The sequence below is a fragment of the Letharia columbiana genome, assembly GCF_014066305.1.
Source record: "Letharia columbiana isolate WasteWater2 chromosome Unknown xfSc0000013_s0, whole genome shotgun sequence".
In the NCBI taxonomy this organism is placed as follows: Eukaryota; Fungi; Ascomycota; class Lecanoromycetes; order Lecanorales; family Parmeliaceae; genus Letharia; species Letharia columbiana.
The window spans coordinates 1-26,483 of NW_023501152.1; the positions used below are offsets into that span (position 1 = coordinate 1).

At 49.7% G+C, this 26,483-nt stretch overlaps 10 protein-coding genes across 10 annotated transcripts; 3 read left to right on the plus strand and 7 right to left on the minus strand.

Annotated features, from left to right (window-relative positions):
* Positions 1-3,724: 3,724 nt before the first annotated feature.
* HO173_013000 (uncharacterized protein) lies at positions 3,725-5,249 on the plus strand (the record flags this gene model as incomplete). Its single annotated transcript, XM_037314829.1, has 3 exons — positions 3,725-4,261; positions 4,337-4,999; positions 5,052-5,249. The coding sequence occupies 3 exons, from the start codon at positions 3,725-3,727 to the stop codon at positions 5,247-5,249; spliced, it is 1,398 nt and encodes a 465-aa protein (XP_037158258.1).
* A 787-nt stretch (positions 5,250-6,036) lies between these two features.
* On the minus strand, positions 6,037-6,342 carry HO173_013001 (uncharacterized protein; the record flags this gene model as incomplete). Its single annotated transcript, XM_037314830.1, has 1 exon — positions 6,037-6,342. The coding sequence occupies one exon, from the start codon at positions 6,340-6,342 to the stop codon at positions 6,037-6,039; it is 306 nt and encodes a 101-aa protein (XP_037158259.1).
* A 758-nt stretch (positions 6,343-7,100) lies between these two features.
* On the minus strand, positions 7,101-7,600 carry HO173_013002 (uncharacterized protein; the record flags this gene model as incomplete). Its single annotated transcript, XM_037314831.1, has 2 exons — positions 7,101-7,439; positions 7,505-7,600. 2 exons carry the CDS (start codon positions 7,598-7,600, stop codon positions 7,101-7,103), a joined length of 435 nt encoding a protein of 144 aa, XP_037158260.1.
* Positions 7,601-7,727: 127 nt separating this feature from the next.
* On the minus strand, positions 7,728-8,582 carry HO173_013003 (uncharacterized protein; the record flags this gene model as incomplete). Its single annotated transcript, XM_037314832.1, has 3 exons — positions 7,728-8,007; positions 8,219-8,430; positions 8,484-8,582. 3 exons carry the CDS (start codon positions 8,580-8,582, stop codon positions 7,728-7,730), a joined length of 591 nt encoding a protein of 196 aa, XP_037158261.1.
* A 104-nt stretch (positions 8,583-8,686) lies between these two features.
* Positions 8,687-9,010, minus strand: HO173_013004 (uncharacterized protein; the record flags this gene model as incomplete). Its single annotated transcript, XM_037314833.1, has 1 exon — positions 8,687-9,010. One exon carries the CDS (start codon positions 9,008-9,010, stop codon positions 8,687-8,689), a length of 324 nt encoding a protein of 107 aa, XP_037158262.1.
* A 423-nt stretch (positions 9,011-9,433) lies between these two features.
* HO173_013005 (uncharacterized protein) lies at positions 9,434-9,805 on the minus strand (the record flags this gene model as incomplete). Its single annotated transcript, XM_037314834.1, has 1 exon — positions 9,434-9,805. The coding sequence occupies one exon, from the start codon at positions 9,803-9,805 to the stop codon at positions 9,434-9,436; it is 372 nt and encodes a 123-aa protein (XP_037158263.1).
* A 2,324-nt stretch (positions 9,806-12,129) lies between these two features.
* HO173_013006 (uncharacterized protein) lies at positions 12,130-12,756 on the minus strand (the record flags this gene model as incomplete). The annotated part of the gene is made up of 1 exon (XM_037314835.1): positions 12,130-12,756. The coding sequence occupies one exon, from the start codon at positions 12,754-12,756 to the stop codon at positions 12,130-12,132; it is 627 nt and encodes a 208-aa protein (XP_037158264.1).
* A 3,096-nt stretch (positions 12,757-15,852) lies between these two features.
* HO173_013007 (uncharacterized protein) lies at positions 15,853-16,896 on the plus strand (the record flags this gene model as incomplete). Its single annotated transcript, XM_037314836.1, has 2 exons — positions 15,853-16,587; positions 16,648-16,896. 2 exons carry the CDS (start codon positions 15,853-15,855, stop codon positions 16,894-16,896), a joined length of 984 nt encoding a protein of 327 aa, XP_037158265.1.
* Positions 16,897-20,328: 3,432 nt separating this feature from the next.
* On the minus strand, positions 20,329-21,722 carry HO173_013008 (uncharacterized protein; the record flags this gene model as incomplete). Its single annotated transcript, XM_037314837.1, has 3 exons — positions 20,329-21,060; positions 21,115-21,336; positions 21,390-21,722. 3 exons carry the CDS (start codon positions 21,720-21,722, stop codon positions 20,329-20,331), a joined length of 1,287 nt encoding a protein of 428 aa, XP_037158266.1.
* A 3,740-nt stretch (positions 21,723-25,462) lies between these two features.
* On the plus strand, positions 25,463-25,982 carry HO173_013009 (uncharacterized protein; the record flags this gene model as incomplete). Its single annotated transcript, XM_037314838.1, has 2 exons — positions 25,463-25,549; positions 25,800-25,982. The coding sequence occupies 2 exons, from the start codon at positions 25,463-25,465 to the stop codon at positions 25,980-25,982; spliced, it is 270 nt and encodes an 89-aa protein (XP_037158267.1).
* Between the last annotated feature and the right edge of the window lie 501 nt (positions 25,983-26,483).

The window sequence follows — 26,483 nt, forward strand, 5'->3', positions numbered from 1 at the left end:
CGGCGATTGCCGCTGAAAAGACGCCAGTAAAAAGCTAGAATGGAGTATTTGACAATCCACATGACGATGGCCCAGCAGATCTCACAGGCAAAGTGCCATAAGGGTGAAGAGGCGGTTATGTAGATGGTCGAGCTAAAGCTTATCGCCGTGGCGCAAAGCTGGTAGACACGTGAGCTTGAATTACGCTACCGGGCCATTGAGGAAGTTCATGCGTCTTGATGATTTAGGGAATGCTCACAGTAGCAGGTATCATAAGCCAGTCATCATACCAGAACCCCGCCTTTGTAATTCTTCGAGCAAGGAATCGAAGGCAGACAGTAATAAGCGCCAGGGCCCATGACGTTAAGAGAACAGCTGATATTTCGGGGTATACAAGCGTAAACATAGTTGGGAGATCGTGAAATGCTGTAAGACAGACTGGTCTCAAGCTACAAAGAAGTAGCTAACATGAATCGAAGAAAAAAAAGATCGAGGAGGGAGCTGTGAGGCATTGAATCACAAGGCTATGCGTTTGCGGCTGAGCCATGCATTGCGCTCTATGTGAAACGAGACGTGCGTCTTTCCTGCATGGTCGAAGACGTATGGCGCCGCCGGCAAGCAAACGGTCTCGTATATTCAGGGTTTAGTCCTTGAAAGTGACAAATCATCTTCTCTCTGTAAATCATCGCTGGCTGTTGGCCGCTTGTTTATGATGTCTGGTGCTGAAAAAGTTGAAGTCGTGATTAAAGAGACCGGGTTAATATGTACAGAACGGTCCTTGACCAAAGGTCTTGGCAGTCCTCAATCCCCTCAATCTGTGGGCGCAACCCCTTTTCTCTACATGTACACCCTCCAAAATAGAACCTTGTACCGCTCGAATCATCGTCAGTACCTGAGTTCCGGTAGTTTTCAACACAATCTCCGTAGGCGTCTTTCCAGTTTCATCTTGCTATCTATAGAGTGCGACCCTCGTGAACAGAATCCTCGCTTCCTTTCCAAAACCCTTTCTGTAATACACCCGCTTGCATACTCCTCTGTTTCGCTGGATCTTATACAGGCGCGTCCACCACTTTTCAACAAGACATAGGGTTACGCGAAACGTACGTTGGGAGAGAACAAGTGTCGCGATGTTGGGCCGCATCGCAAAGTGCTCCTGAAGAACTATTGCGAATCCTGCGCTAACGAATTTTGGGGGGAGGCGAGGGGTGAAAAAGGGGGAAAGGTGTACAAACAGAAAGTAGAGCGTACGATTAGCTCTAGCCTTCTCCGATATCTCACTTGTACCTTCTGAAGCACAATGGCTATAGAAACTACACAATCCCTTCAGCCTTTCTGTAAGGCTTCGGCTAGTCTATTCAAGCCAGCCTCGACACTACAGAAACATGGATGCATATCTTCTTCTCAACGCTAACGCTGACCCCATGAGCTATGTGTACGTTTCCAAATCCGTCTACCATTTGGCAATAGATGATACGTGGCAACGCAAGCTGGCAGTCGAGACTCCATTTTCGATTCACCCTTTTGCCCTCCACCTCACCGGACCAAGGCGTTAAAGGATCAACTCTGTCAATTTATTTTAGTATTACTTCGACTGCGGAAGACCGTTGTGTACCGCTTCTTTCTTATCTAATCTCATCGAATCTCGATAGGCAACGTTGAGCTCAGCAACAGCCTCTTTGTTCATCCACGACTAAGATGCTCATAATTTTCGCCCGTACTCAAGACACCCACTGATCCGGACATCGATCTGGGTGCCTGAGTTGATCCAGGTCGAAGCTACAGATAATCCGCTGTCTGTCTAGATGCATAACTCTGCAGAATAATCGTCCATACGACATCGAGGCCTGATATCAAAACGACTGAAAATGTCCTCAAAGAAGAATGGCGCCGATTTTACCCATAAAAACAAGCTAGGACACGAATGGCAGTCCGGGAAGGCACGATCTGAAACCCTGAGACCAAGTCTAGGTATTCATGAAGTCCAACAAAAATAATGATGTCGGGCTAAACACTTCAAACATTAGCTCTCATTCCTCAGACCAGTCTAGACCATTGAATTATAGCTTCGAACTTGTCCATGGGCTATTAACCCGAACCATTCTGGACCAGTACTCCGCGAGTGCCTTGGGCGCCTTGCCCGAGATCGTCTTTTCCCCCAAAATTTGTTATCTGGAAACTTTCACAGGGAAGAGTATCGTTGCAAACTCAATTCTAGCGACAACACCTGATCCAAAGCCGTCACTATCTCTGACACACCTTCTATTAGCTTTGGATCATGCCTCTTTCTCCGCCCAGTAATGCCGAACGGCTACCCCGAGCCATGGTTTCTCAATTTCTACGCTTTATTCATGCTCGACTTCTAGGCGCCTTTCTGATTTAAGTGCTAAGAACTAGCTGTCGCCCGCTTTGTGCCGAGGCAGCCTAAAGCCATGCCGGTATAGCCTGCAATAAAGCTCTGGCCTGGTGAGTCCAAATTGATGACCCTTCAACCTCAGGGCAGAGAAAATTGATCATAATGTGGGCTTGCGAAAATCGTAAGTCCTATTTACTACCATCTTCTCAAACTCGACTACCAGAAACTTGATTGTTATATTTCCAGTGTACCGTATCGAAACACAACAGTAACATATGAGACGTCTTCCTGTGCTGAGTATTATCACAATTTTGTGTCAGCATTCTCATGCGTAAATAAAGATTTGAGTAACAGGACATGCCTTCGGAACCAGAAGGCGGTAAAATAGGGAAGTTGTTTCTCCAACGTGTCTCACGACCCCAAACCCAGTCGCAACCAGGAAAAGATAACTCCGGGAAGAGCCTTACTACGTACATTCGGAATTACCATTGCTTGAAGAAGGCACGAAGCCCGGGTTAATGACATAGATCTCAGAGGTGGGAGCAGGGTTTCGCTCTAATACTATGTCTTGTGGTTTAAGGTTTGGTATAAAACAGGGAAGAACAAATTTGAAATGTGCGTACCTGTGGAGGCTTCGGGGTCAGTGTCTCTTCTTTATGGCATATTCGAGTAGTGGAAGAGCTCTAGAGAAGTAAAACGATCCTTCTATTCCCCAAACATGTCTTACAGCTTCAAAAGTGGTATGTAAGAGAAAGAAATGCTCCAAAATGTCTAAGGGCCCGGTCTGTTGCAGCCGACGCACTAGGCCAGCTTTGCCCATAACATCTGCTTCTCCGCCAGACCCAAGCAGTATACTGAGTGTGATCCTCCGGACAGAGCGAGCGTATCCATGATGAGCCCGGCGAAGCGAGTGTCTTGGCTTGGTTGCTCGAGTGCCTGGTTCCTGTGGTCAATGCATCAGTCCATGGCGGTTAGAAGTGAATCTCGGCCACTTAGCGCCATGATCGAACGCAGAATCTTTTTCTACTCGCTAGCGCGTCTATCTGAGGATCCTAAGAGAGTTGCATTCTCTTTTAACGTGATGAAATCTTACATCAACACCTCCGTTAGCGTCTTGGCATGGCCTATCTTGAAGGGACCATAGCACTCAGATAATAACGACAACTCCATCATTCAACTCGTTGGAACATGCTCCCAGCCTTGTGGTAGGGCTAGCCACCTAACACTTTATATAGTGGGTTTCACAGCCATTCTACTTCTTCTTGATAACAAACAACTTTCACACCACATTCCAATACAACATAACATTGAACCAGACTCCCCAATTACCCAGAGACATTTCGTGGACAGAAGTAAAGGCAATAGCAGCAGGATAACTCACGACAACCAGTCATGCCAGCCGCCAAAAAAGGACTAGCCAAGGGAAAAGTCGAAGAGCCGAGCCTACTGGATCAGCTTATCGGCGCTGTTTCGGCCCAGAAAGCTGCTTTTTGCTGTGGAGGGGAAGTTCAACTCTCTAACAATGAAGAAAATCTGTTGAGCCGCTTCGAGAACTTGACCTATGACGACGGCAAAGCTACCTCCGCCTCTATCGTGCTTCGCTGGGATCTTCCCAGTGGCAAAACGGTCCGCAAATTGGCACTGCCACCTTCCGAGGCTGCTGATGGCGCAGCTGTCATCGAAGGGCTCTTAAAGCATTGTACACCTGCGACATTCGGCAAGGCTGGAGAAGAAGTCCTCGATGAGTCTTACCGCAAGGCTGCGAAGCTTGACGCGCATCAATTCTCCACCAACTTCAACCCACACGACGTTGGCATTGTCGACGCCATCTCGCAGATACTCTTGCCTGGCATCGCGAAGCCGTTTGTGGATGGGAAATCAACATTCGAAGACAATTTGGGTGTCGCAGCTGAGCTCTATAAGCTCAATGTATGTTCAGAAGCATCACCCGATCTATTGGTATCGAAATCAACATGGATACTTGCTGACACCCAAGCAACATAGATCTACTCCGGCCCTTCTGGAAAATTCCGTGCCCACGTCGACACTCCTCGCGGTGCCAAGCAGTTCGGCTCATTGGTAATCTGTCTACCCTATCCTCACGAAGGCGGTCAACTACGCGTCGCTCATCAAGGCCTAGAGACGATCTTCGACTGGGGCCAGAAGGAAGCAAACAAAATCCAGTGGGCAGCTTTCTACAGTGACTGCGAGCATGAAGTATTGGAGGTCAAGAGCGGCCACCGCATTACCCTGACATACAACTTGTATGTGCGTGAGCGTCTTGGCGGTGTCATGCGTCAAAACACATCAGTCAACCTGAAACAATACGCGCTCTCCAATAAGTTCATTGATGCGTTAAAAGCGCCAGACTTCATGACCAAGGGTGGCGTGCTGGGGTTCTACTGCCAACACGCATACGCTCACACAAACGATAATCACCGCAACCGTCTCCCGTATGCTCTCAAAGGTATCGACGCCGTCTTCTACTCGACATTTTACCACTTGGGACTAGATGTCGAGGTACGGCCAGTGATGAAAGGTATGCCGGACGAAGATGACCGCAAATTGCGAAAACAGCTCCAAGGCGCCGAGTTGGTTGGTGCTAAACTCCACGGCGTGATTCTAAGTGACGTCGGTGGCTGTGAGGACGAAGGTTCAGCAACGATGGTATGTCGACTGGACAATCAACCTAACATGAAAATGCTGACTGGGGGTTCAGATTGTTAAGTCGAAATGGCTTTCGGAGTGGTACAAGGGTATCGTCTGGTTCAACGAGCCAGGACCGCGCGAGCTGGCTATGGTTCACATGGCATACGGTAATGAGCCGAGTCTGGAGTGGCATTACTCATCAGCCGCTATACTCGTCAAGGTTCCGGCATCTGGATCAGAGTTGAGGGACAAAGTGACCAAAGGTTAAAGCAGCAATCGCCGGGAAGACCTAGTTCAATAGATCCAAGATCAGATTAGCTTCCAGATCGAATACTAGACCGACTGTAGATCAGTATGAATCGGAGAGACTCATGATGTGATACTTGCCGATTGGTGAAGCCCTGAGAGTGCGACCTGACACAACATAGCGGCTCTGTTAGGGTCGCGCGCCCATTGTTGATCGGAAGCATTCGTCCCGCGAATGGCCGCTCTCTTCAATGGGTCAGAGAATAATTAGTCGATGCATGAAAATCGAAACCAGCGCATTCGGAATACCGCCGAGTGTGATTTTCACGATGCATAAGAGACACCATCCTGCCTTCCCACTGGATTCCTAGATAAAAGCCATCAACGCAGGAAATTGACAGTCGTCCAGCCAAGGAGCCCAGAAGGGGGAAGTGATTATCCGATGGCGCTAGTATCCCTTACATTACCAACACCTGCAAAGATTCCATTAGTTGTCGTTTCATTAGAAATCTACGATCAGCACTTGTTCATGGTAATTAGAGAGAAATATTCATTTTCGCTACCGCAGATGTCAACTTCGACCCCTTGCTGGTCTCACACTTCCCTGGAGTGAAATTCGGTCATTATTCGACATTTCATATTCATCAAGTCATCCTCTATCCGCGCTGCGATTTCCTTGAAATAAAGCAAGCTACTTACCATCCCCTCATTAACGTTGGAGCATCACCAAATCACATAAATTTCGTGCAGCTGACAACATTATAATCCTCCGGGCTCGCAATCCAGCGAGGCCTCTCGATGGATCCATGTCAGATGTAGAACATCTTGTCCCTTGGCGGAAAATTGATCTCCACCTTATCTTTCCTTTTCGGCTTTTTCATTTCTGCCGGTGTTCCTGGTTTCTGCGCTTCCGACTTCGGTCCCGGCTTCTTCCCTTTGGCTTTCGACTGTGCGAGTCGTTCTTTGGGTCCCTTTTCTTTCACCTTGCCTCCAGCTTTTCCTTTTGGAAGCTTCTCTTCCGCTTTTCCTCCCTGTTTGGCTTCCGTTTTGACTTCTGCTTCCTTTCCTTCCGCCTTCGACGACCCCCCCGTTGCTGCTTTCTGGCTAGCGGCCATTCTTTCCTCAAACAACTTGGCCTTCTCCTTCTTTGTCAAACTAGCCGTTAAATCTGGCGTTTTTGCCTCTGTAGGTGGCAGATTTGTCTTCAACGCATCTCCCTTTCTGCCGGGTGCCGTGGAGCCAGGCCCTGGTTTATTCGGGGTGTATTTACTGAACCCTGGCGTACCCTACGCGTTCGGTCTTTGATTGCTTGGTCCTTGCTTACTTGGTGCCGGTCGATTCGGTATCTGGCTTCCGGACCCATGGCCTCAACTTGCCGATTGTGCCTCGGCTCGACTTTCTTAAGGCTTGCCGCCGTCATCTCCTATCGTTGAGCTGGTGTCGGAGATGTCATCGTCGCAATCCCCGTAGCAGCGACTTCTCTCGCGCGCGAGATCCGCGTAGTAGACCGGTGGTGGTATGTTGACCGGACCCGTCGATCGTCCAAATAGATAACACATTTCGTAGGCTAACTTGTGCAAATAACCCGAAATCTTGACAGTTGCGCCGACGAACTCTTTTGTGAAGATTGCGTTATGCAAGACGAAGTAATGAGCAGGGCACGCTGTGCCTAGGAGTGCGTGGTGTGATTGAAGAAAGAAGTCCCAGTTGCGGGCGTCGGTAACACCGGTGTCGACAACTCTGAAGATCCGTTGCAATTAGCCACGTTCTGTCAGTAAATGTAGGAACGTTGAGGGGGAGGGGAAATATGCATGGACGATCTCTTTCTTCTAGGACACAGCGAAGGACTTAATTCCTCGATTTCCAGGTATCCCTACGTGCCAAATTCAAGATTTGTACAGTTTCCTGCCACGGTCTTTCTGAAGATTCGGGTGTGATGACGTTTGCCAACGATAATGAGCGTGATCTTGGGAGGATCTCTGCCTCTGTACTTGACCTGGCAGGTGTTTCTTATTCTTCCCAATTCTTTTTCGAGTACTGTCTTATACTGACTCTCCGAAACGCCGTCACGATAGATCAGAAGATTGTCGGGAAGCGAATTGGCGTGGTCACTTTCCCATAGTTCCAGGCGAGTCGTACGCATCGATCCCAGCAGGTCGACCATTTCTTTACCAGCCGTGTTGATCCGAAGATGTATCGGCCACTGTGCGAGCTGGTTTTTCTCTACATTAGCCCTTTCTTGCACCTGGGAGATAAGTGAGAACGGGAAAGGGTTACCTCGTTGTCAACATTGGCTACCATGGCTGCCACACTCAGTGCTGTCCGTTTGGCTGGACCTGGGGACGGGTGTGTCACATCTATACCGATGACCATAGTGTTTTCGTAGAGCGGTCTTTGATTTTCAAGGATGTGATTGATCCCTCCGAGCTTGAGGTTGATTTTCAAAGCAACGTTGGCAAATACCGATTCGCCTTGGGATCCTTTGTAGAACTTCCTCTGCTCACCCAAGACACATACAGTGTTGGTCCCGCATTTGATGACGCCTATCTTTCTCAATGTGGTTGTATGTACTTGCGTCACTGTCGGGCAAGACGATTATGAGAAAGCAGATATCCTGCTCCACACAGCGGTCGAACTCCCGGTTAATAGCATCTTCGTGCCCTTCATAGATCGTCTGCCGCCCCAAATGGACTGATTTATCGAGTTTGTTTCCGCAAAGGTAGTTTCTAAGGGTGGCAAGAAAACTGCGAAAGCTTTCGTCGAAAGTGCTTTGCTCGCCCCTACGCAGATCTCGGGGTTAGTGTAGCTCTCTTTGGGTAACAGACCGAGAAACGTCTGAAGAGCAGAGACATCCTTTCGCTGCCGAAACGTGGCAAGTCACCTAAGTAACAAGACAACTCCGAAGGAGTGAAAGAACTTTCTGCTACCAAACCTGGATTGTGGCCCTAATATGCTACCAAGAAGGAAGAATTTACTTCAAAAAGTACGTACCTCAAATCCTTTTCATCTCGGGTAATTCTCAGAATACCCCACTTCTCCAACTGCCCTGGTTTGAACACTTTTGACACGCCTCTAAGATTCCAGCGACCTTTTTCGTCAATTACACGGGCCGTGGAATCTTTCTGGTAGCTGACTGCTGGCTGTTCCAAGAGACGACCTTGAACAGTGACCATGCCGGAAACTAAGGAAATCCCGAAAGATATCTGCTGAAGTCAGCCTCTGAACAAAATCATAACCAAATACAGGGACCATTTACAAGTGTATCACTATTGTCATCTGGGCCAGGAACTCTGAAGGCGTCTGCGTTGATGGACCTTCCGGTCTCCTCAGACGCACGTCTGGCGTATTCAATCATGTCGGCGATTTGGGTAGAGTCAAGTTTCCTTTTAACCATCTAACCCGGAACTATGGTGCACACATGCGTCTCGCAAGAAGGTCGGATGGATTTTATCTCCCACATTAACCACAGGGTATGCGAAGTTTCGAATGGGCGGCTCGTATCCTATAAAATGTCATAAACTTCAAAAGCCGATGTCGGAGAGAAGTGCTCTTTTTCGCCCAGTAGGTCGCGACGGTGTAAGCCTGTTCGTCTTCCTTGTGATAGAGTTCGACATCTTTGGGCCCATCATAAGGACGTGCAAGCCCAAACATGGTCTGAAGCAACCGCACTTGGTTGCCCTTGTCGTCTTTCAGGTGGTTGGATTCAACTCGCAGACCTTGAATGGCTTTCACAAGCCTCTTGAAGTGCTCTGGAGAGGGACTCCGATTAGAGGGGATGGACATGGCGAAAAGGTGCTCGAGAGGTCCGGATTTGTAGAAAGCGCCACAACAAGCGTTACAGTTGACCAATGTGCGACCCGTGGTACCTCGAGGACTGGCGAAGAAGCCTCGGACGCCTTGCAGATAACTCGGGGTATCCCTGGGACTCTGTAGCGGGAATCTGTTGAGGTTTGTTGGTTCCTGGGGGAAACATTTGCCACGTTTCGGCGTCGCGATTTCTAAGGATAACTTTCCGTAGTGGCCGAGAATGATATCGAGAGCCTGAATGATAGGTAATGTGTTCTCATATGCCTCTTTCCTTTGGGTCCTAGATGCCAAAGAGTTCAAAAGGTCGGATACGCAAAGTAGACAGTTGTCTTTGTGGGTCCTCTGGAATCGAGTGGCCTTCTTCCGTGGTTTGGTCTCGTTTCCCGCCCAGAGTTTGAATCAGCCCGTTTGCATTTGACTGCTCTCAAGCTTCTTGCATGATATCAGCAACTTACTAGAATCTGTGGCAATGTCGGATTCGATTTCGTTGAAGGTTGAAAGGTTCAATGCGCATCGAATGACCTGCACCAACTTCTTTCCCTCGGGATCGCTTATCTCTTTGTCTGTTTGATCAGACCCGTTCGGAGGAAAAGCCTCGAAAGCCATGTTATAGAGGTAGAGAACCAGATCCCGCTTGTGCAATTGCATCGCAAAGTAGTTTGCCCACAACTGAACGCTCTCCTGGATGCTTGGGTTCCCAAGGTCGAGTCGAATGGGGAAGAGGCCTTCGTCTACGTCAATGGTCTTGATACGAGCCAAGGAACTCCCCATGGCTTGATTTTGACGTCACCGCTCTCCGGAGCGCTGTTCAGCGCATGTCATTTAGATCCGGTTAATAGATCACCGCGGTAGACGTAAGTTGAGAATAGATGTCCCGGGACAGATCTGAAGGTCTTTTCTTCTACTGAAAAGAGCGAATCTCACACAAGAGAGAGCTGTTTGAAATAACCCAACTTTGTTTGCTAGACTGACCAAAAATTGACATCTACGCAAAGCCAGCAACGGGGACAAACTGCAAAGAGCAAATGGGAGACAGCACATGCAAACGAGCAATCATCGCAATCTGGTACTGCAGGTACGCGAGAACGTGACAGCTCGCACAAGACAAATCGATGGGCCAAAATTTGGGAGACAGTGGGGCATACTCTACAGGAAACGCATTGGTTCAAAGGCAGCGACCAGCCAAATTTGACAGAAGAGCTCTTCATGCCCTGTTTGAGGTGCATGTCCAGTCGAGCACAGAGCCTGGATGATCTCAAACGCCATGTCTTTTGTTAGGTTCGATTCGCATGGACAATTCGTTCTGGACAGGGATATTCAGCCGTAGGTTGCCTTTTGAATACCCCTGTGAATCATCTTATGGTGCCAATATGCTTGGTTCTTATGACAGGCAAGCACCGTTCTGTGAGCCCGCCGCTGGATGAGACGTCGAGCAGAGACTGACTCGGAGACTATGACTGAGATGCAAAAGGATATGACCGTTGCCGCAGGGATTGATGGTAAAAATTTGAGTGTGAAACGTGCTCGGAAGCTCTGCTGCTGACTTCATGTCACTGCGAGGTCCCTTCAGTTAGATTAAGGCTTGAAAAGGATATCGACTGGGGTTTGCCAATTGTAGCTGGACATGGTTGCGAGCTAATTTTACAGGGTCTGCTGGGGAGGCGTATGATAACCCTGGGAGGCCATATGTTTGATCCGCTGAGCCGGGAAAGGGAAGTATGCAGCCCTATAACAAGGCTGCATGCGAGTATTTCGCATCCCTGCGCACGCATGTCGAGCCTGGCCCTGCACAATTTGGAATGCCACGCCGGCTTAAAACTCAATCCTACCCCTACCCCTCAACCATATTTGCCGTCCAATCGAGTTCCACACACGGCCTCGGCTTAGCAGTCTTCACCTCGTATCACCATGGCCCTTCAGCCAAAACGGCAGCGCTTGCTCTTCCGTACCGAACCACCAATGGGAAGGACGAATACCATGAGCAGATCATTGCGCTTGATGCCATTCGAGCACTTATTGAGTACTAGCCACGTGGAAAATGCAAGCATCAAGTCCACCCGAGAAAACAGCGCAGGCGATGGCCGTTAGGAATGGCGGAGGGTCGACAATCCTGTGCCTTAGTGAAGAGGCCATCAATCTCCTCCGTATCGAATTCAAATGCGAGCCTGGACGGTGGAATTTGAGGCGCTGCTTGGTAGTCGCCTCGGAGAAAGGGAGAAAAGCTTAATCGCGAAGACGTCAGGGGGTTTGGAAGAGTTCATGTCAGCTGTTTGTTAGGCGTGCAATCTGCTGGCCTTGGAAGTGATGGGCGCTGTTTTCATTCCAAATCTCGGACCACCTCTTCCAATTCCGGCTCTCTTTGCAGGTATCGTTTGACGGGTAAGAGCTCACTTGAAGGCCTGGGAAGCTTCGGGACATGAACTAGTCGAATGCATCCGTTGCGTTGATTGTTATGCTGGACATGCAAACCAATGACTCGATGGGTCCGGGAAAAGGATTGGAGACGCGAAAACCCGCTCAACGAGGGTGAGGAGTCCCAAGTGTAAGGTTCGTTAGCAACGAAAGCCTATTGTTTGGAAGCACCACCACGACCGCAAAGATCCTGAAATGCTAAAGATGTCGCGAACGCGTCAAAACATTGAGCTACTAACACAGAGCCGCAAAATCAGAGTAACATGACTATGTAACTGAATCGAGTAACGAGCGCTATCCACCCTGGTCAACGAATATAATTGGACGCTTGCTATCCACCCAGGGTATGGAATCATAATTTCGACGCATGCAATTCACCAAGGGCAAGGAATATAACTCAACGCTTGCAATCCACCCAGGGCAAGGAATGATAATACGACGCTTGCTATCCACCCAAGGCAATGAATGAATCATATTTCGACACTCGCGTAAGTGCTGGGACAAATGTACCTCCTGACAGCCTCTCTAGTCTCCGCAACGGCAGCCTGTATCTCATCGTACGATCCTGCAGAGCTTCAGGTTAGAGCCGGCTTTGAACAAGTAGCGGTTCACGGAGCACGGGCAAAACTCCCATCGGATACGTACCGAAATGCTCAGCGCCACTGTATGCTCCGTCTTTCTGCTCAGCCCATGGCTTCTGAAGGGAGTCGTCCGAATCCAAAGGAGCTGGGACATGTTGTATTGTCGTAATCAAATTTTCCAGTGGTGTTGGCAAGTCCGGACTTGTGGGTGGTAGCTGTATTGGGTGTTTGACGGTTGGCTTTAACGAAGATCTTGGGGGCTCGGCTGGGTTCGTTCAAGGGGACTTTGGGGACTCTGAATTCGGCTCGACGATTTGGCGGCGAAGGGCTGGTGCGGTCAGGCTCACTATCTGTGTGGCTGCCATCGGGGCGTGCGAAGCCGCGGCTTGGTAGATGGGTGTCTTGCTGGTGGCTACCACCTTGGTCCGACTGATGCGCATCTGTCACTTGCATCTCTGAGCTCTCCGAGCGAGCGGTCGACTCCGAAAATATACTACTCGTATCCGAGAGAGACTCCATCCCCGGGTCTGCATTGTCGTCCCCAGTTGCATCTCCCTCCAAAAAGGTCTCTGTGGCTAGATCCGCAGCAGTTGTAGGTTTCGGGCAATCATTCGGCCTGTGACGTTTCTCCCCTGCGCAGCGAGTGCAGATTATACCCTCCGAGATCAAGACCATGTACCCTGGACAATTGTCGCTGATAGTCTGGTAATCATCGGGTTCGGAGGCCATCCCAAGTCATAAGGAAAGAATGTTGCACGCAAAGGAAGGAAAATGCAAAGGATTGTCTGGAGTCACGTCAACTACGGTGAAAAGGAAGGGGTTTTGAAGTTATGTCGAAAGTGTGAGTGAAATGGGGGATGATTGGACATCAAAAGGGGGGGTTGGATGATCGCATTCTGCAGGTAATAGGGAAAACAAAGCAAGGGGCCCCAAGCGCATATGGCTTGCATGGGCTTGCATACGAAACATGTACACCCATGCTCACTTACCAATTCCTTTTCCTCGGACTTGGTTGACTTATTGCCATGGCGTAACACGTGAACGTAATGAAAGTGGGCACATGTGGTCCGTTCTCGAGCACTTACAGTAGTGATTTTGAATGCGCTTTCCTAACGTAGGTCACAGGCCTTCTTTTCATTTCTGTCGATAATTATCATGATTTCGGTATTGGCGGAGTCTTGGTGCCGGGGAGCGCTACAAACATAAGCTCCTCTTCTCCAATCTTCACGCTAAGGACACATCTTGATGTGCACCCATGGTACGGATAAGCCTCCGCCGGGCCCGCCCGAGAGGGTTGCTTAGACTGTAGACATCGGCCCCCCCAAATGGAGTCCGGGGCCCGGCAACCTGGACCGGGCGATCCCAAATTTAGGCTTGGTGGCTAAGCGCCCCCAAAATGACAACGCTTAAAGCCTGAGCTTTGGCCCCCCTTTGAACCCTGTGGGATTTCCAGGGACTTCCTGTCCGGGTTTCCCGGAATCAGACTTGGGATCAGTCAACACCACTGAGCCACCACATGTTGCGACACTGTGTGGATGCCGGATGCCGTACTCATACCATTCCTCTTTGCTGACTAGGTACTTGGGTAGCCGAGTGGGGGGGGGCTCCCAGCTAGAGGGTTAAGCTCAAATGGCGTTTAAGCCCCACTCTGAGTGGAAAACAGACACACACAGCTGGGCATGGAGTTGCCCTTCTTGAATGATTTGATTCTGCTTGGGGGTCGAGACGATACTGTGGGCTCGTCCGTGAACCAACGCTCAAGCAGGGTGGAATAATATAATCGTACCACGCACTTACCTTGTTTTACCAAGATAGCAATGTAATTTCATGGCACGATTATTTTCAACCTTCAGTACCTACTTAGCTCTCGTTGCATCAGTCTTTCAGTCCTTAGCACGTTGCGGATGTTAGAGGCCAACCTCTTTCAGAGACCCACTTCTTTGATGATTGCCTCTTCACTAAAATACGACCACAAAAGATTCACCATGTTCGATTACATAAGTGACGAGGCAGGATATGGTCGATGACTCATAGAGTCGTATCGACGGAGTGGCCCGCGGGTAGGAGCACTGACCCAGTGCCGACCTTCCCGATGCTCTCCAGCTGAGCCCACAAATACCTATAATATTGCATCGAGATCAAGGACTTTTGGTGCGCAGCCCTACAATATCAGCGATGTCAGCGGATCATCTTCTCTCAGGCGAGTCAGTCACTCACCCTGCTGAAACCAAGTGGAGGAGCTCGGGGCTTGTTCAACGGGCTGGAATCGTGCCGGAATGAAGCTTTTCGTAAAATGAGATCCTCATGAAGAGCTGTCCCCCACCATCCAACCTATCGAACCGCATCCTTTCACATGGCGGAGATTTCGTGCAAATTTGAACTTCGGCTTTGTCGTAATGAAGCGGGTCTCATCCACTACTTCCATGGCCGGCAGCTGATCGGATGGGCGGAAGAAAAACGGTGCTCGTGTCCTGAGACGTGAGCGTTCATGCAGCCGTCTCGATCCGTGTTCGCATACAAAGCTCAAGGATTGTCTTCACGTACGTATGACTGATACTGTTCCTGCTGCTGGGCTGAATACGATTAGGTTGTTCGATCATAGACCTGATGTGTTTGAAAATTAGAGCTTGGGAGATTGCATCTACTGGCGCAAATGAGCCCGAAGCACGGTCAGCAATTTAAAAGATACTTGATTTGTGGACGAGTTCCGTGCCACTTTGGCGTGTCAGCAAAGACCTGGCCTCATCTGGTTTGCTGACTACTGGGTCCTACCATGTCTTACGGACGTTGCGAGTGTGGCGTAAAGAGGCTGTACAACGGGGACGTTACCTGGGAAAGCGCGGCGGATGATACTGGAGTAAGACGCTTGATCGAACGGAAAGCGCAGAGACCTTCGTTGTTCGGCAACAGCACACGGTCCGTGTTGAGATTTGCTGCAGCACCTGTGTTGTAGCTACCCTTTATGGTGGCAATCAGGTGGCAAATGGGGGTATAAGTAGCCTTCTCTCAGCACTCTCATAGCTACTAATCAATCAATCCTTCATATATTCCAACAGTCCGAGATCTGGATTTTCCTGGACTTCCCATTCCGTAATATAAATATAGAAAAGATGGCAGAGAGGATAAATAGAGGCGGAGCTTGACGTCGTCGATGAGATCTGCGAGGGCGAATTCATCGAGTTAGATAGACTACTAGTTGCGGGGTGCCCTGATGCTATCTTGGTCGTTACTCTCCTCTCCCTGTCCTGCCATCTCCAAGGCCCCGATCTCGGCGGACTTGTTATCCAAAATGACCTGTCAAGGTCGTGCACATCGCACTGGATTACTATGATTCGACAGGGTGATGCGCTTTGCAAGATCGATGGTATCCTGCGCAAAGTTCTCTGCGGGATCGAGTGGTTCGCAGGGAACTTTGTCTCTCAGGAAGGTAGAACTTTGGGCACAATACGACATTTGTACATGTTAACACTGCTAAAAGTTTCAAGTTGCAGATCGAAGGATGGATGTGAACAAGTAACTTCAGTCTAATGATGCTACCATCGAAGATGGCGCTCCTTCTAGCAGCTCGACCGCAAGGAACGACAATACTGAGGTGAGTAGTATTCGACACGCTTAAGGATACACTCTCTGACGCCACGCAAGCTGCAGTATCCATCGTGTCCCTATTCAAATCCCCACTAGCGCAAGAGTTCCTATCACAACTCTACGGCTGCTCCCACCGGACCGCGCTTAAATTTGGTTTGGATACATTCACTGGTCTTCACTCAGGTTACCAACCAACTACAAGTCAGTTGCGTGTTGCAGAACTGGTCGCTCACCCTGGACATGGACGGAGAAACAAGTTCTCAGGAGGTCACTCTCATAGAGAACCTATTGGTGATTGAGGACGACGGACACATTCTGTCACGCAGAATTGGTCAATGGCATGGCAAAGCACTCCTTGGGGCAATGACACTACCAGTAACTTCACTACCTTTGACGGAGGTTCACGTCACTTTCCTTCCACAGCACGAGCTCATGACTCTGGACAAGATCAGGGAAGCCGCTCAAGCCATTGCTCCAACGGACAACCTTTTGTTTATTGATAATAACCGAAAAATTCTTTCTTGTCGGATCAATCCTGACAACGGCGTAATGCTCTTTGAAAGTCTGCCACGAAACCCCGGAGAGGCTTCTCAGACACAATCCACCTCAGCTCATTCCACCGTTACCCAGGCCAGCAAAACTAGCAACGACCAAGACGTTGAAATGGATGGACCTCAGCCGGCTTCTGAGGGACTACATCAATCAGACGCGAATACCTCCTCTTCTCAGCTTAGCACGTCTGGGACACCTGCGAACATTCCAGAAACCTTACCCGTCCAGATCTTATCTGCCACCAACGGCAAAGCTTACGACCGAGAGTGGATGATCAAAAACAGCATCAGCGAAGATGGTCTAAATGGAGCTCCAAGCAAGCACAAGCTTGATTTGCTGGTCAGATATGGCGCGGTCAAAGTAGGTGACAGGCTCTGCGTAACATACCACCCGGACGGTGGCCCAGTCGTTAAAGTTGGAGAGGTAAGACTCTCGCTTGAGTCACCTTCTCCACTCATAATGCTGACTTCTCGTCCCCCTTAGGTGTTGCAAAGCATGAAAAAGAGCCGTCTGGATCTGCGCATCGCACCGGCCCGCGCGGACTTCGACGGCATCCTGTATGACTGCAAGGGCCCCAAGGACATCATCGGCGGCATGGATAAGGAGTTCCAGATGAAACGCCACTCCAAGGCCTCGGAGGCTTGGAAGGCGGTCAGTGTGGTGACGGAGGATGGTCGGGATCTCGGAAGTCTGTGGAAGGTACGACAGGCGTACCAGGTCTTTACGGAGTGAATGGCAGAGTGGGGGACCCGCAATTGAGAGGGACTGTTCCATGAGTGCTTGCGTACAGAAAGGCGAAAGCTTTCTTCGGGAGTATGTTGGTGACAGAGTCCTTGAGATAAAGCTCATCTCTGAGGCCCAGCTTACGGTTTCATGGCGTCCGCTCTAGAACATTCGATGAACTTGCCCAGAACTCGGTAGTGCTGCGTCCTGTCTTTGTAATGAAGCCTTCACTCGGAAATATTGGGGCGGCATTGATTTTGTGTTCTATTGACTGCTTTGCAATCTAGACGTAATTGGAGTCCTCGTCTAGAAGAAGAGAGAGAAGACAGACTACAGTTTCGAATCACCTAGCGACATGCACAGATGTTTTGGGTGAGGGATGGCAAAATGATAGTCTTGTTGCAGGAATACGATCAGGTAGGAGAGTAGCTAGTCATATTCACTTACTCTATTCAAAGTCCCATATTGAGGAGGAAAAGAAGGCAGAAAGACGGAATGGTGGCAGGCAACAACACAACCTAGGCGTTGGGTTTGAGATAGCGCTAGTCTCGCTTGAACGCTGGACTCTTGTCGCCAGGACCTTCCTCTGAGAACCACTCAACGCATCGCCATCCATTCTGCTATTTTCTGCCAAGACTCAAGACATCATGCTCCTCCTTAACGGATTAATAAAGTCGGTTTTCCTCTCGGATGCGAAAGCGCGTCCACGGCATCATCTTTCAGACTCCATGTTGATCCTCAATCCTCCATCTTTCACCCAAGACGATGGAGTGCAGCAGGAGCCATTTATTCAGCCGGATCCTATTTTGTATGCCAACCTCCCTGTCTCCGTCAAGCTTCAAGCCGATGGCCGTTCAGAGTTGCTGGCGCTGCGTCTACAACCATGACGGTGAATGTACGAGATATGATGTCCGCTAGCTGGCCACTCATAGCGTCCCTCATGAATACCATTCGCTCACTTGATCCTCTCTGATTTTCACCCTCAGCTACGACCCCGACTCTATCATGAAAAACACACACAATTGGCTCCGAGGACCTCCATAATTCATACTTTTCACAACGGCATACACCAAAGATCAGGGCAATCCAAGGTAGGTTAGGACATCTTCCTTAACGGCATTTAAATAGCACCGTGTATAGGACGACCGGACGTCTCCGAAACGTAAGCGGGACTGATCTTTTAGCGACTCCTAATGAGGAAAGGCTGCAAGTTTAGTGCTTCGTATCGGATTGGCGCGCTTTCGGGTACAGTCGCTCTCACTCATGATACGTTGAGCTCAGACTTTCAATCGTCAGGTCTAGCCACTTAAAGTAATACACATGTCGACGCCATCGCTGTCAATGAATGTCATCCTGCTAGTGCGATTGTTGGTGCCTTAGTTGTCGTCTGTCGTCCTGCGAGTATTCTTAGTGGCGCTACGAAAATGGATCGTCGCGTCGTTAAAAGCGCGTATTCGTGTCCTCAGGTCTTCGCTGTTGCTGCTCATTCATATCGACAAAGTGACCTCTCAGAATTCCTGGATCGAGCCTGTTTGCGATACTCCATTAACTATTACATGTTAGCCGAATCTGAACGAGCATCACATCTGTCGACCTCTGCAAAGGAATACGTGAACAAGTGGCATGTTCCGATGCGCAGACCATATTGAGAGACAGGGTAAAACTTGGGCAGTGTGTCTACCAAGCCATTTCTTCGGCGTCAAATGGCTGCGACAAATCCGAAAAGCGGCGTAAGTCTCACAACCCTTTGTGCACACTCTACTGACCTTGTGTCAAGAACGAGTGCAAAGGGACTACGATATCAAGCGGCAGTAGCTCCGAGGACGGACGGACAAGTGCGCATCATCGGGGCCAGGACGTCAGATTGGAAGCCGGCGAACATTTGGAAAAGGCCTTTGCAATATAGGGCTAGAGTATCGCTGCTAAAGCGATGCTAAGGCGGGATTGACCTGTAGTGAGTATCACTAGGTAGAAACCTTATGTCTCCTCTCAATACCGCAAGTTTGATGGGGATTCTCCTGCCCGGATGCGGTTCCCTTTTCTGTCCGCCCGACCCTTCAAGACTGGTGCGACCTGATAAGCTTGCAGAGCAAGATATCTGGTAGCTGCAACGGCGGAACATCGGACCTTACTTCGAGTTTCGCGCACAGTATTCTCTCTCTGTGCGGGTTTTGCCCCTCTGAAGGAACGGTCTCACGTCTGCACTGTCCGGGCCATAGATTCAACGACTTTCCTCCAGACTAGGTAGATTCTTACCCAGAAACCGACTGAGTATCTTTTGGTACACAGATAGTCGGTGCAAAGGAGAGCATACCCAAGGCTGCTCCATCGTCAGCAGCATAGTTCCTCGAAAAGACGAATCGGTGATTTTCCAAGCGCCATGGGGAAAACATTGCACAAGCAGGATAGGCAGCGGATCTTCGCCTATTCCAGCTCAATTGCTCAAGATGCTGCTGAAAGGAATACGAAGCATTATGGGTTGCAGCTAAGTGTATATAGGAGTGATTTCCACAGATTTAGAAGGCTTGAGGAGTCGAGGTTGACCGTCTCTCTGCACCGCTTTTCCTACAATCTCCTTTCTGATCAGCGAGTCCCGTGTCCAGCTCACTCATCCCCTTTTCTCTACAATTTCTCTCCGTTCCACCTCCAAAACTTTTCCTCCCTTGATTTTCTCTCATCATCTCTCCCAAATGAAAGCCTTTCAATTCTCACCCGCAAGGACTTTCGCAAAAGTCCACCTCTCCTGCGCCCAATTTCAAACAAACATTGTCTCCTTCAGGACACTAACCGTGGCCTCCTGGAAACCATGAATGTCATCTATTGGGGCACTTAGATCTACACGTTTACATTTATCTCATCAGGTCTCCTCGCCAATGGTGAATCTCCCTTTCCTGATATCTTCGACCGCCTTAGGGCTGGGAACAAATGGCAAGCTCTTCATCCTCTGAACCGACTGTGAGAATGTCCCAAAAGAGTCAAGCCCCAGAGACTTGATGCACTGCGAGAATGGCCTAAATATCCGCGTTGATCCTGGCTAGATCCGGCCTTGCAAGGCCAAGGTATTGACGCCATTCCGGGCCGAAGGAGCCCCGTGAGGCTAGATTTAAGATCCACGCTCTCCAGTACGCCCGAAGGGCTGGTCTGTTCACCAGTGACGCACTATGCAGATAGCAAGACATACGGCCTTTAAAGCACTCCGAGACTGCGCCGAGCTCAATCAGCCCACCCAGACTGGATACAGCACCCGGATATAAGACGGGGTGTACACATGTATCGAAAAGGGGTGTATATGTAATGGCACCCTATTTATTTAGCTTAACTACTAATGCGTCTTCCCCTGACACAAACATTCGTTATGTAACAATCTGTAATACAAAAACCTGCAACGCACGCAACCTTTGCTTTCCCTCCTTCGCCTCAGCCGTTGCAAATTCCGAGCGCCTACAAAGGCGAGGCCAGCGTGCACCCGCTGTTCTCGAAGATTGGATTGAGCTTGGAAGTAGTAAAATTCAAAATCTCACTCGGCAAGGTCAGAAGCGAACTTAAGCTATCCGGTACATCGTCCGTCGCAAGTTGGTAGAGCAGGCACGTTACATCTTGTGGACTGAGACTTAACTGGCCTTTGGAGATGGCACCGAAGTTGAGTGCGTCAAAATTCCCCACTCCAACATTGCCGCCGAAGAGGACGGGGTGTGCAGTGTACAGATCGACGACTTGAAGAACAAGAGCGCTGATATTGTATGGGTTGGTGCGACTGAACCATCCTGGTCCACCGGTGGGGTTGATGGGGACGTGCTCCGTGTTGTTGAACACGACATTGCCGTTTGCGTTGGGATTAGTGGTGCCGTAGAAGGAGCCGAGGTCGAGGAAGCCGGGTGCCCCATCAGGACCATGGGAAGGGAAGAGCTCGTAGAGGAAGGATGCAGCGCCGTAGAGCAGGATGGCCTTGGGTCCGAAAAAGAAGTTGGGATTCGTGGCCTTTGAGTTCTGATAGCGGTTGAATTGGTGTTGGGCTACAACGGTTTGATTGAATGAGTAGCTGTTGATGACATCGGTTTTGTCGCCTCCCTTGTAGGCGAGCGCTGTCAACTCGGCGAAGTAGGTTTCGTTGAATGTGTGGTCGTCACCGAAGAAGAAATCGGCACGTGTTAGAGATGCGTCTCCTTCAAATTTCTGTCTTTAACATTAGTGTGAAGATATAGGAACTCAGGAGTAAGGTATACGCGCGTTGTGACTATCCAAACCGCCTTCAGCGCCAAGAAGCGAACCGGTCAATGACGTTCGACTTGTGGCATCACATCCGATGGACATCTTCTCTGTAATCGGGTCTCCGTCTAGGCCAACGCCAAGGACTGCTAGCAAGACCGCAAGATCATAGCCGACATTGTATATGTTTTGCTGCGCATCGAGTAGCTCTGTGAAAGTTGTGACACCGTCGTGGCTGATGAACTATTCATAGGTCAGTGAAAATACCATCAAGCTGACGGGGCCTAAAGACGGACATTGTGGTTTGCTGCAGTGTTCAATCCAGGACAGGGTCCTCGAATATCGTTGGGACCCGGAGCCACAAATGCATGGGCAGTATCTCCGTTAGCGGGCACTTGGAAGTTCCCAGGACGGGTACTGGGGAGTCCGTTGATGGCACCTGCATAAGGGAACTTCGACGTGGCTGGGGCAGCCGGTACGTGGTTCGCATTAAATGGGCAGGTGCTTTGACGTTTGGCAAGTTGAGCTTCAATCTCAGAGACAGATCTGACGCCGGACATGCCGGCCACCCATGGGAATGCTATGACATTGGGCACTACCATGATGGCTAGTAGGAAGAGGCCAGACATGCTGGGCGACTGTGCGATAGAAGCTAGGTCAGATCTGATTCAAGTGGTATTAGAGGACAAAGAGCAGTATTTTTACTAGTAAACAGCGAAAGAGAGGAGGGTGAAAGCTCCTTTTATGAGCAAAAGGGAGTGATGTCCGCACTGAACTTCCCAAGTTGCACCAAAATTCCCCATCAAGTCCATAGAGTGAGTGTCGAACGAGATTTTCCGGAAATGGGCTGCTGCCCTCTAAGCGAAAAGATACAAATTGAAAAGGAAGAAGCAAAAGATTCTGCAATGCTACCCTGAGGTTACAGCCTGTAGAATGCAATTCAGCAAGCCGGAGGTCTGGATTCCCATGGCACAGTGGCAAGTAATACCGTACAGATGATATCAATGACTATTGAACCCTCCATTTTGGCTCCTGCAATCCCTGAATGCCATCATTAAAAAGCTACTTGACCACCATTTCCGGCCCTGGAAACGCCTTCCTATATCGAGAACCCAAAATCAACCATTATGATAAAAATCCGGCTTTGGCGTCGAGGATGACTAGCTAGGTTTCTTTCGGAGATCACAGGTGCTGGGCGTTACATTCTCGAATCGAACGCTAGTGGGAGTATTGTGGCGGAAAGACAACCCTCTCGAAGTAAAGATGACCAGCCAATTGCGGGATAGTGATCTAGGAAATACAGTTCAAGAGGGAAATGAACAGGATTATTCTGCATTCTTTACCGTTCGGTCAAGAGCGCGACGCCCTGAAGGTCGTTTGTTTAGCACTTACGACTCCGGCGCTGTGGAGGTGTTCGAGAACGCCATAGAACGAAGCCAATGTGGCCCTGCGCTTCCCGTTTGCAGATATCGATAACGAGGGATGTAGATGAGACCGCCCATGGCTCAAACCGATGACGAATCCTTCGCGAAGACACGGAGATAACGGGAGAACTTTCTGCTGCAGCCTGCCATTAGCCCTGTAATTGCATAAGCTTCTCGTCAACCATTTTTCGGCCTCCCACCTCAGGCAGAAGCCTCGTGCCCAAGCCGAGGTCAGTGTTTGTTTCACCCTGCCACGCTGAAATTTCTCGGATGTTCCTTCAGGTGCCTTTTGTAACGCTTACGCACATACACTCTCAGAGGATGACTATTGGAAGTCCTTTTCTTCACTGAGGTCCCTCTCGCACCGAAAGACTGACGAGAGTGGGTACTGAATCTGCACCTAAAAAGTAGGTGCCGTGCAAAAAGCGCCATGTTGTGAGGGGAGCTCATGCAAGCTGTTGACGATGATCTCCTACGATGCACTGCGGGGCTCACCATTTACAACGTCCAATCATTGTGCAGCTAATTAGTGCAAAGGTCTATCTAACCCTGATCCGCACCCTACGCTTCGTGCCGTGACGGTTCCATTGTGGTGAGACTCCCTAAAGAATAAGCGATCGGATGGTCCGACAGATGTCTGGACGCTTACTCACTATTCCAGAAACGATCACCAGAGGCGTTGAATTGAGGGTGGGGGCCAAGCTTCAAGCAAAGGTCAAGCGGAGATGAAAAGAACAGACGCGGTGGCCAACATTCCTCGGCTCACACCTGAGCACGATATACTGGCAGAAGATGCCCCGGTAGCCTCCAATGAGCGCTCTAAGTGGCTTCCAAACGCTGATGCAATCCTCGTTGATTGATTTTGTTTCGTCTATAGTTTCTGAGAGTGACTGGTATACCCAACTACCCTACCACCTCTTGACTCCGGAACACGCCTTACGGCTACATAAACAAACGAAGATAGCTTGAATCGTAGGATCCACGAGGAATACCGGGACGAAAGGTTGCATTCGGTATACTCCCTCAATTTGGACCCAATGGAGAAAGAGTCGGCCCGCTTTGCGAACGTGATTGAACAAGGGGAAGCTATAGGATGGTTTACTGTGAACCTGTGTGACGGTTGGGATTCAAGAGACTCTCGTCGATGGGTACATGCGTTCTTTGCCGCTCTGTGGGGTCATCGTAAAAGGTGGAAAAATAGGACGTCAGGATTTCTTTTTGCCCAGCTTATGTGAGATCTTTGTTTTTGTTCCAATGGAGATTTCGACCGGGCTGAGCCGAGATGCTCCTTCGTACCGAATTTGATAGGTCGACATCAGGACTTGCCCGGATTCTCGAGGGTTGACGAGTCACTCCGCCACCACTAGTCGGTTGGTCAATGAAGCCATACCCGACCATCTTCATCGAGAATGACAAAGCTTATCAGATTTCATCTGACATGTCAACTCCAAGGCTCAACCCCGTACTTCACTGCGCTATTGGATCTTCCGGCTCCCCAATCGATCGCAGGCTCTTGCACATGAGCCGTGACTTTTCTCCTCTGGGCTTGATGTTCTTCTGCCTTCGCCTCAAGTGGCTTAGCAGCATTTACAGATATAAGATGCTCGGACTGTCTACTGGTGAGTACAGTAGTTCCTCTGGAGGAACGCTGGTGCTTTTGAAACCATGTAGATGGTCTTCCGAGACAATCTGAGCTGGTCTCATCATCCAAAAAAGGCGGTCTCGAAATAATGACTCGTGTGCTGGATAGTGTCTCGCGCTCATAAAAGTCCTCTGCACGAGGTGGGTCATCTTCACCGGCCCCTATAAGTCTAATCTTCTCAGTAGCAGTAGTATCTAGGTTCGTTGAGCGCTGTAAAGAGTCCTGGTACGTCCTAGCCCCTCGTCTTGACCAAGCATGATAGCGCGCGTCCGTCGCAGCTCCGTCCAGAAGCACCGTATACTTACATTCACGGAGTGTGAAATTGCTCAGTCTTTGATATAGGACTGATCTGGTGCAGGCGGCCACCAAAGCTGACGTCACGTCGCCCAGGGAGTGCGAGGCGATGACAGTAACACGAAGGAGGTGAGTGCATTAATGACTAAGGTTATGTCTCCACTTTCGAGGGCGATTCGTAGCTTGTACTCGTACTATGCAGGTTGACAAAACCATCAAAGGTATTGAGATTTGCTGCAGCACCTGTGTTGTAGCTACCCCTCGTGGTGGCAATCAGGTGGCAAATTAGCATGGGCTTCACATGGTATTTAAGTAGCCTACATACCACTCCATAGACAATAAATCCATAACCTCTCTTCAATTCCAACAAAAGGTATAGTATCTGAGGGCGCGAGCGGATGCGTGTATTTCCAGACACCGACCTAGACCACGGCCATCTTGACCGCGGATTCCTGTTTTAAAGGGAAAGGGCCCAATTTGCGGGGTGTAAATCTAGGTATGATGTGTGCAGGTGCGGGCTGGACAGCAGGCATCCGCGCCGGTGGCGCTCCTCCGCCTCGATCATCGTTGGTGTAGGATTTGGCGAAAGGGTCGGCTTGGGCGGGACACTTGGCGTATGTATGTATTGGAAAGAGGTCGAGTTTCGGTACGGTGAGCTAGTATGAGGATTGAGCATGGATAACGGTATTGGCTGAAATCACCGGAGCTAGCGGTGACCCTCTTCGCTTTCTTGCTCGCTCACTCCTCTGCTGAGCCGGTCACCATTTTATGGAGTAGCCGGTTCAAAGAACAGCAATGTAGACGGTAATTGAGTTGATAGATAAGGTATGGGATGGAGTAATTCGAACAATTTGCTGCGGCAAACGCGCTTGATACTTGCCGATGACCTCACCTCCACTGCTTCTCTTCTCACTTTCATCTCTCGATTGTCTTCTATCATCACAAAGCTATCGGGCATCTCCTACATTGAACCGCGATAGTAATACGTTCGACTTTCCACCACTGCATTATGAAGGCTACCGCGACCCCCGACGCGGCCATGCCGGACGCAGCAACCAACGAAAAGCTCGAAAATATCCCCCCTAGCACTCTATATGTAAATATTCAGTCCCCACCATCGCTTCAGTCCTAGATCCTTCTTTGTGTCCATATTTGGTTAGCCTCCCACCACTACAATATCAAATCATCTCGCTGGACGAGCTCCACTGCTCTTACCTACATCGACCCGCATTCAGTATCTCCCCTCAAGCTGTCCGCTCTACCCGCGTCACAAGTCCTGTCGCTGGAATCTAAACACCGAATACTACTATGAGAGCACTCTCGATAATAGAGTGCTGACAATGCAGGCAGCCGCAAGCTCATCGGCACGAGACCCGGTCTTGAACATTCGTCACAGGCCAGGCTGCATCACGGGTGCCCACATTTCATCTCAGCATCTCCTCAATTCCGCCAAACCAGCTGGTGTAGCGTCGCACAGGGATATTACTGAGGTATTGATGGTTGAGAATTACGGCTTGAAAGGATCGTAGACAGGTAAGGATAACTACTCGAGAAAATGGAGCAGGAGTTGCAAGCCAGAATACGGAGCAGGATCGGCTTTCGATGTCTACTGCCGGCAGTCAGATGCTGCCCGGCGCACATGGCTCGAGGGTAGAAGAATGACCAGTTGAAAAGCGGGGACACTGTTTCCTTCTCGTTGCCGTTTGGTTGTTGGCGAGGTGCATTGGCTTGCATGACGAAAAGAACGGAATTACATAACTTGATTCGTTCGATGGTCCAATGGATTGTTTGCTTATACGCCAGATGTATGCAGTTAGCCGTTTTCGCAGCCTCGATCTTCTCCAATCTCATGTCACTTTGCTGCTTCCTTGTCATTATATTGGATTGATCTGTCACTCAAAGATCTTCTCTTTCGTATCGTTGTTGCTTTGAAGCAAGTCGTTGCATGCACTTCAATGAAAGAGCCGTATTTCGCAAACAAATTGTGGCGAAGCCTCTGACTTTCAAGCATAGCTCGTACCTTACTACCT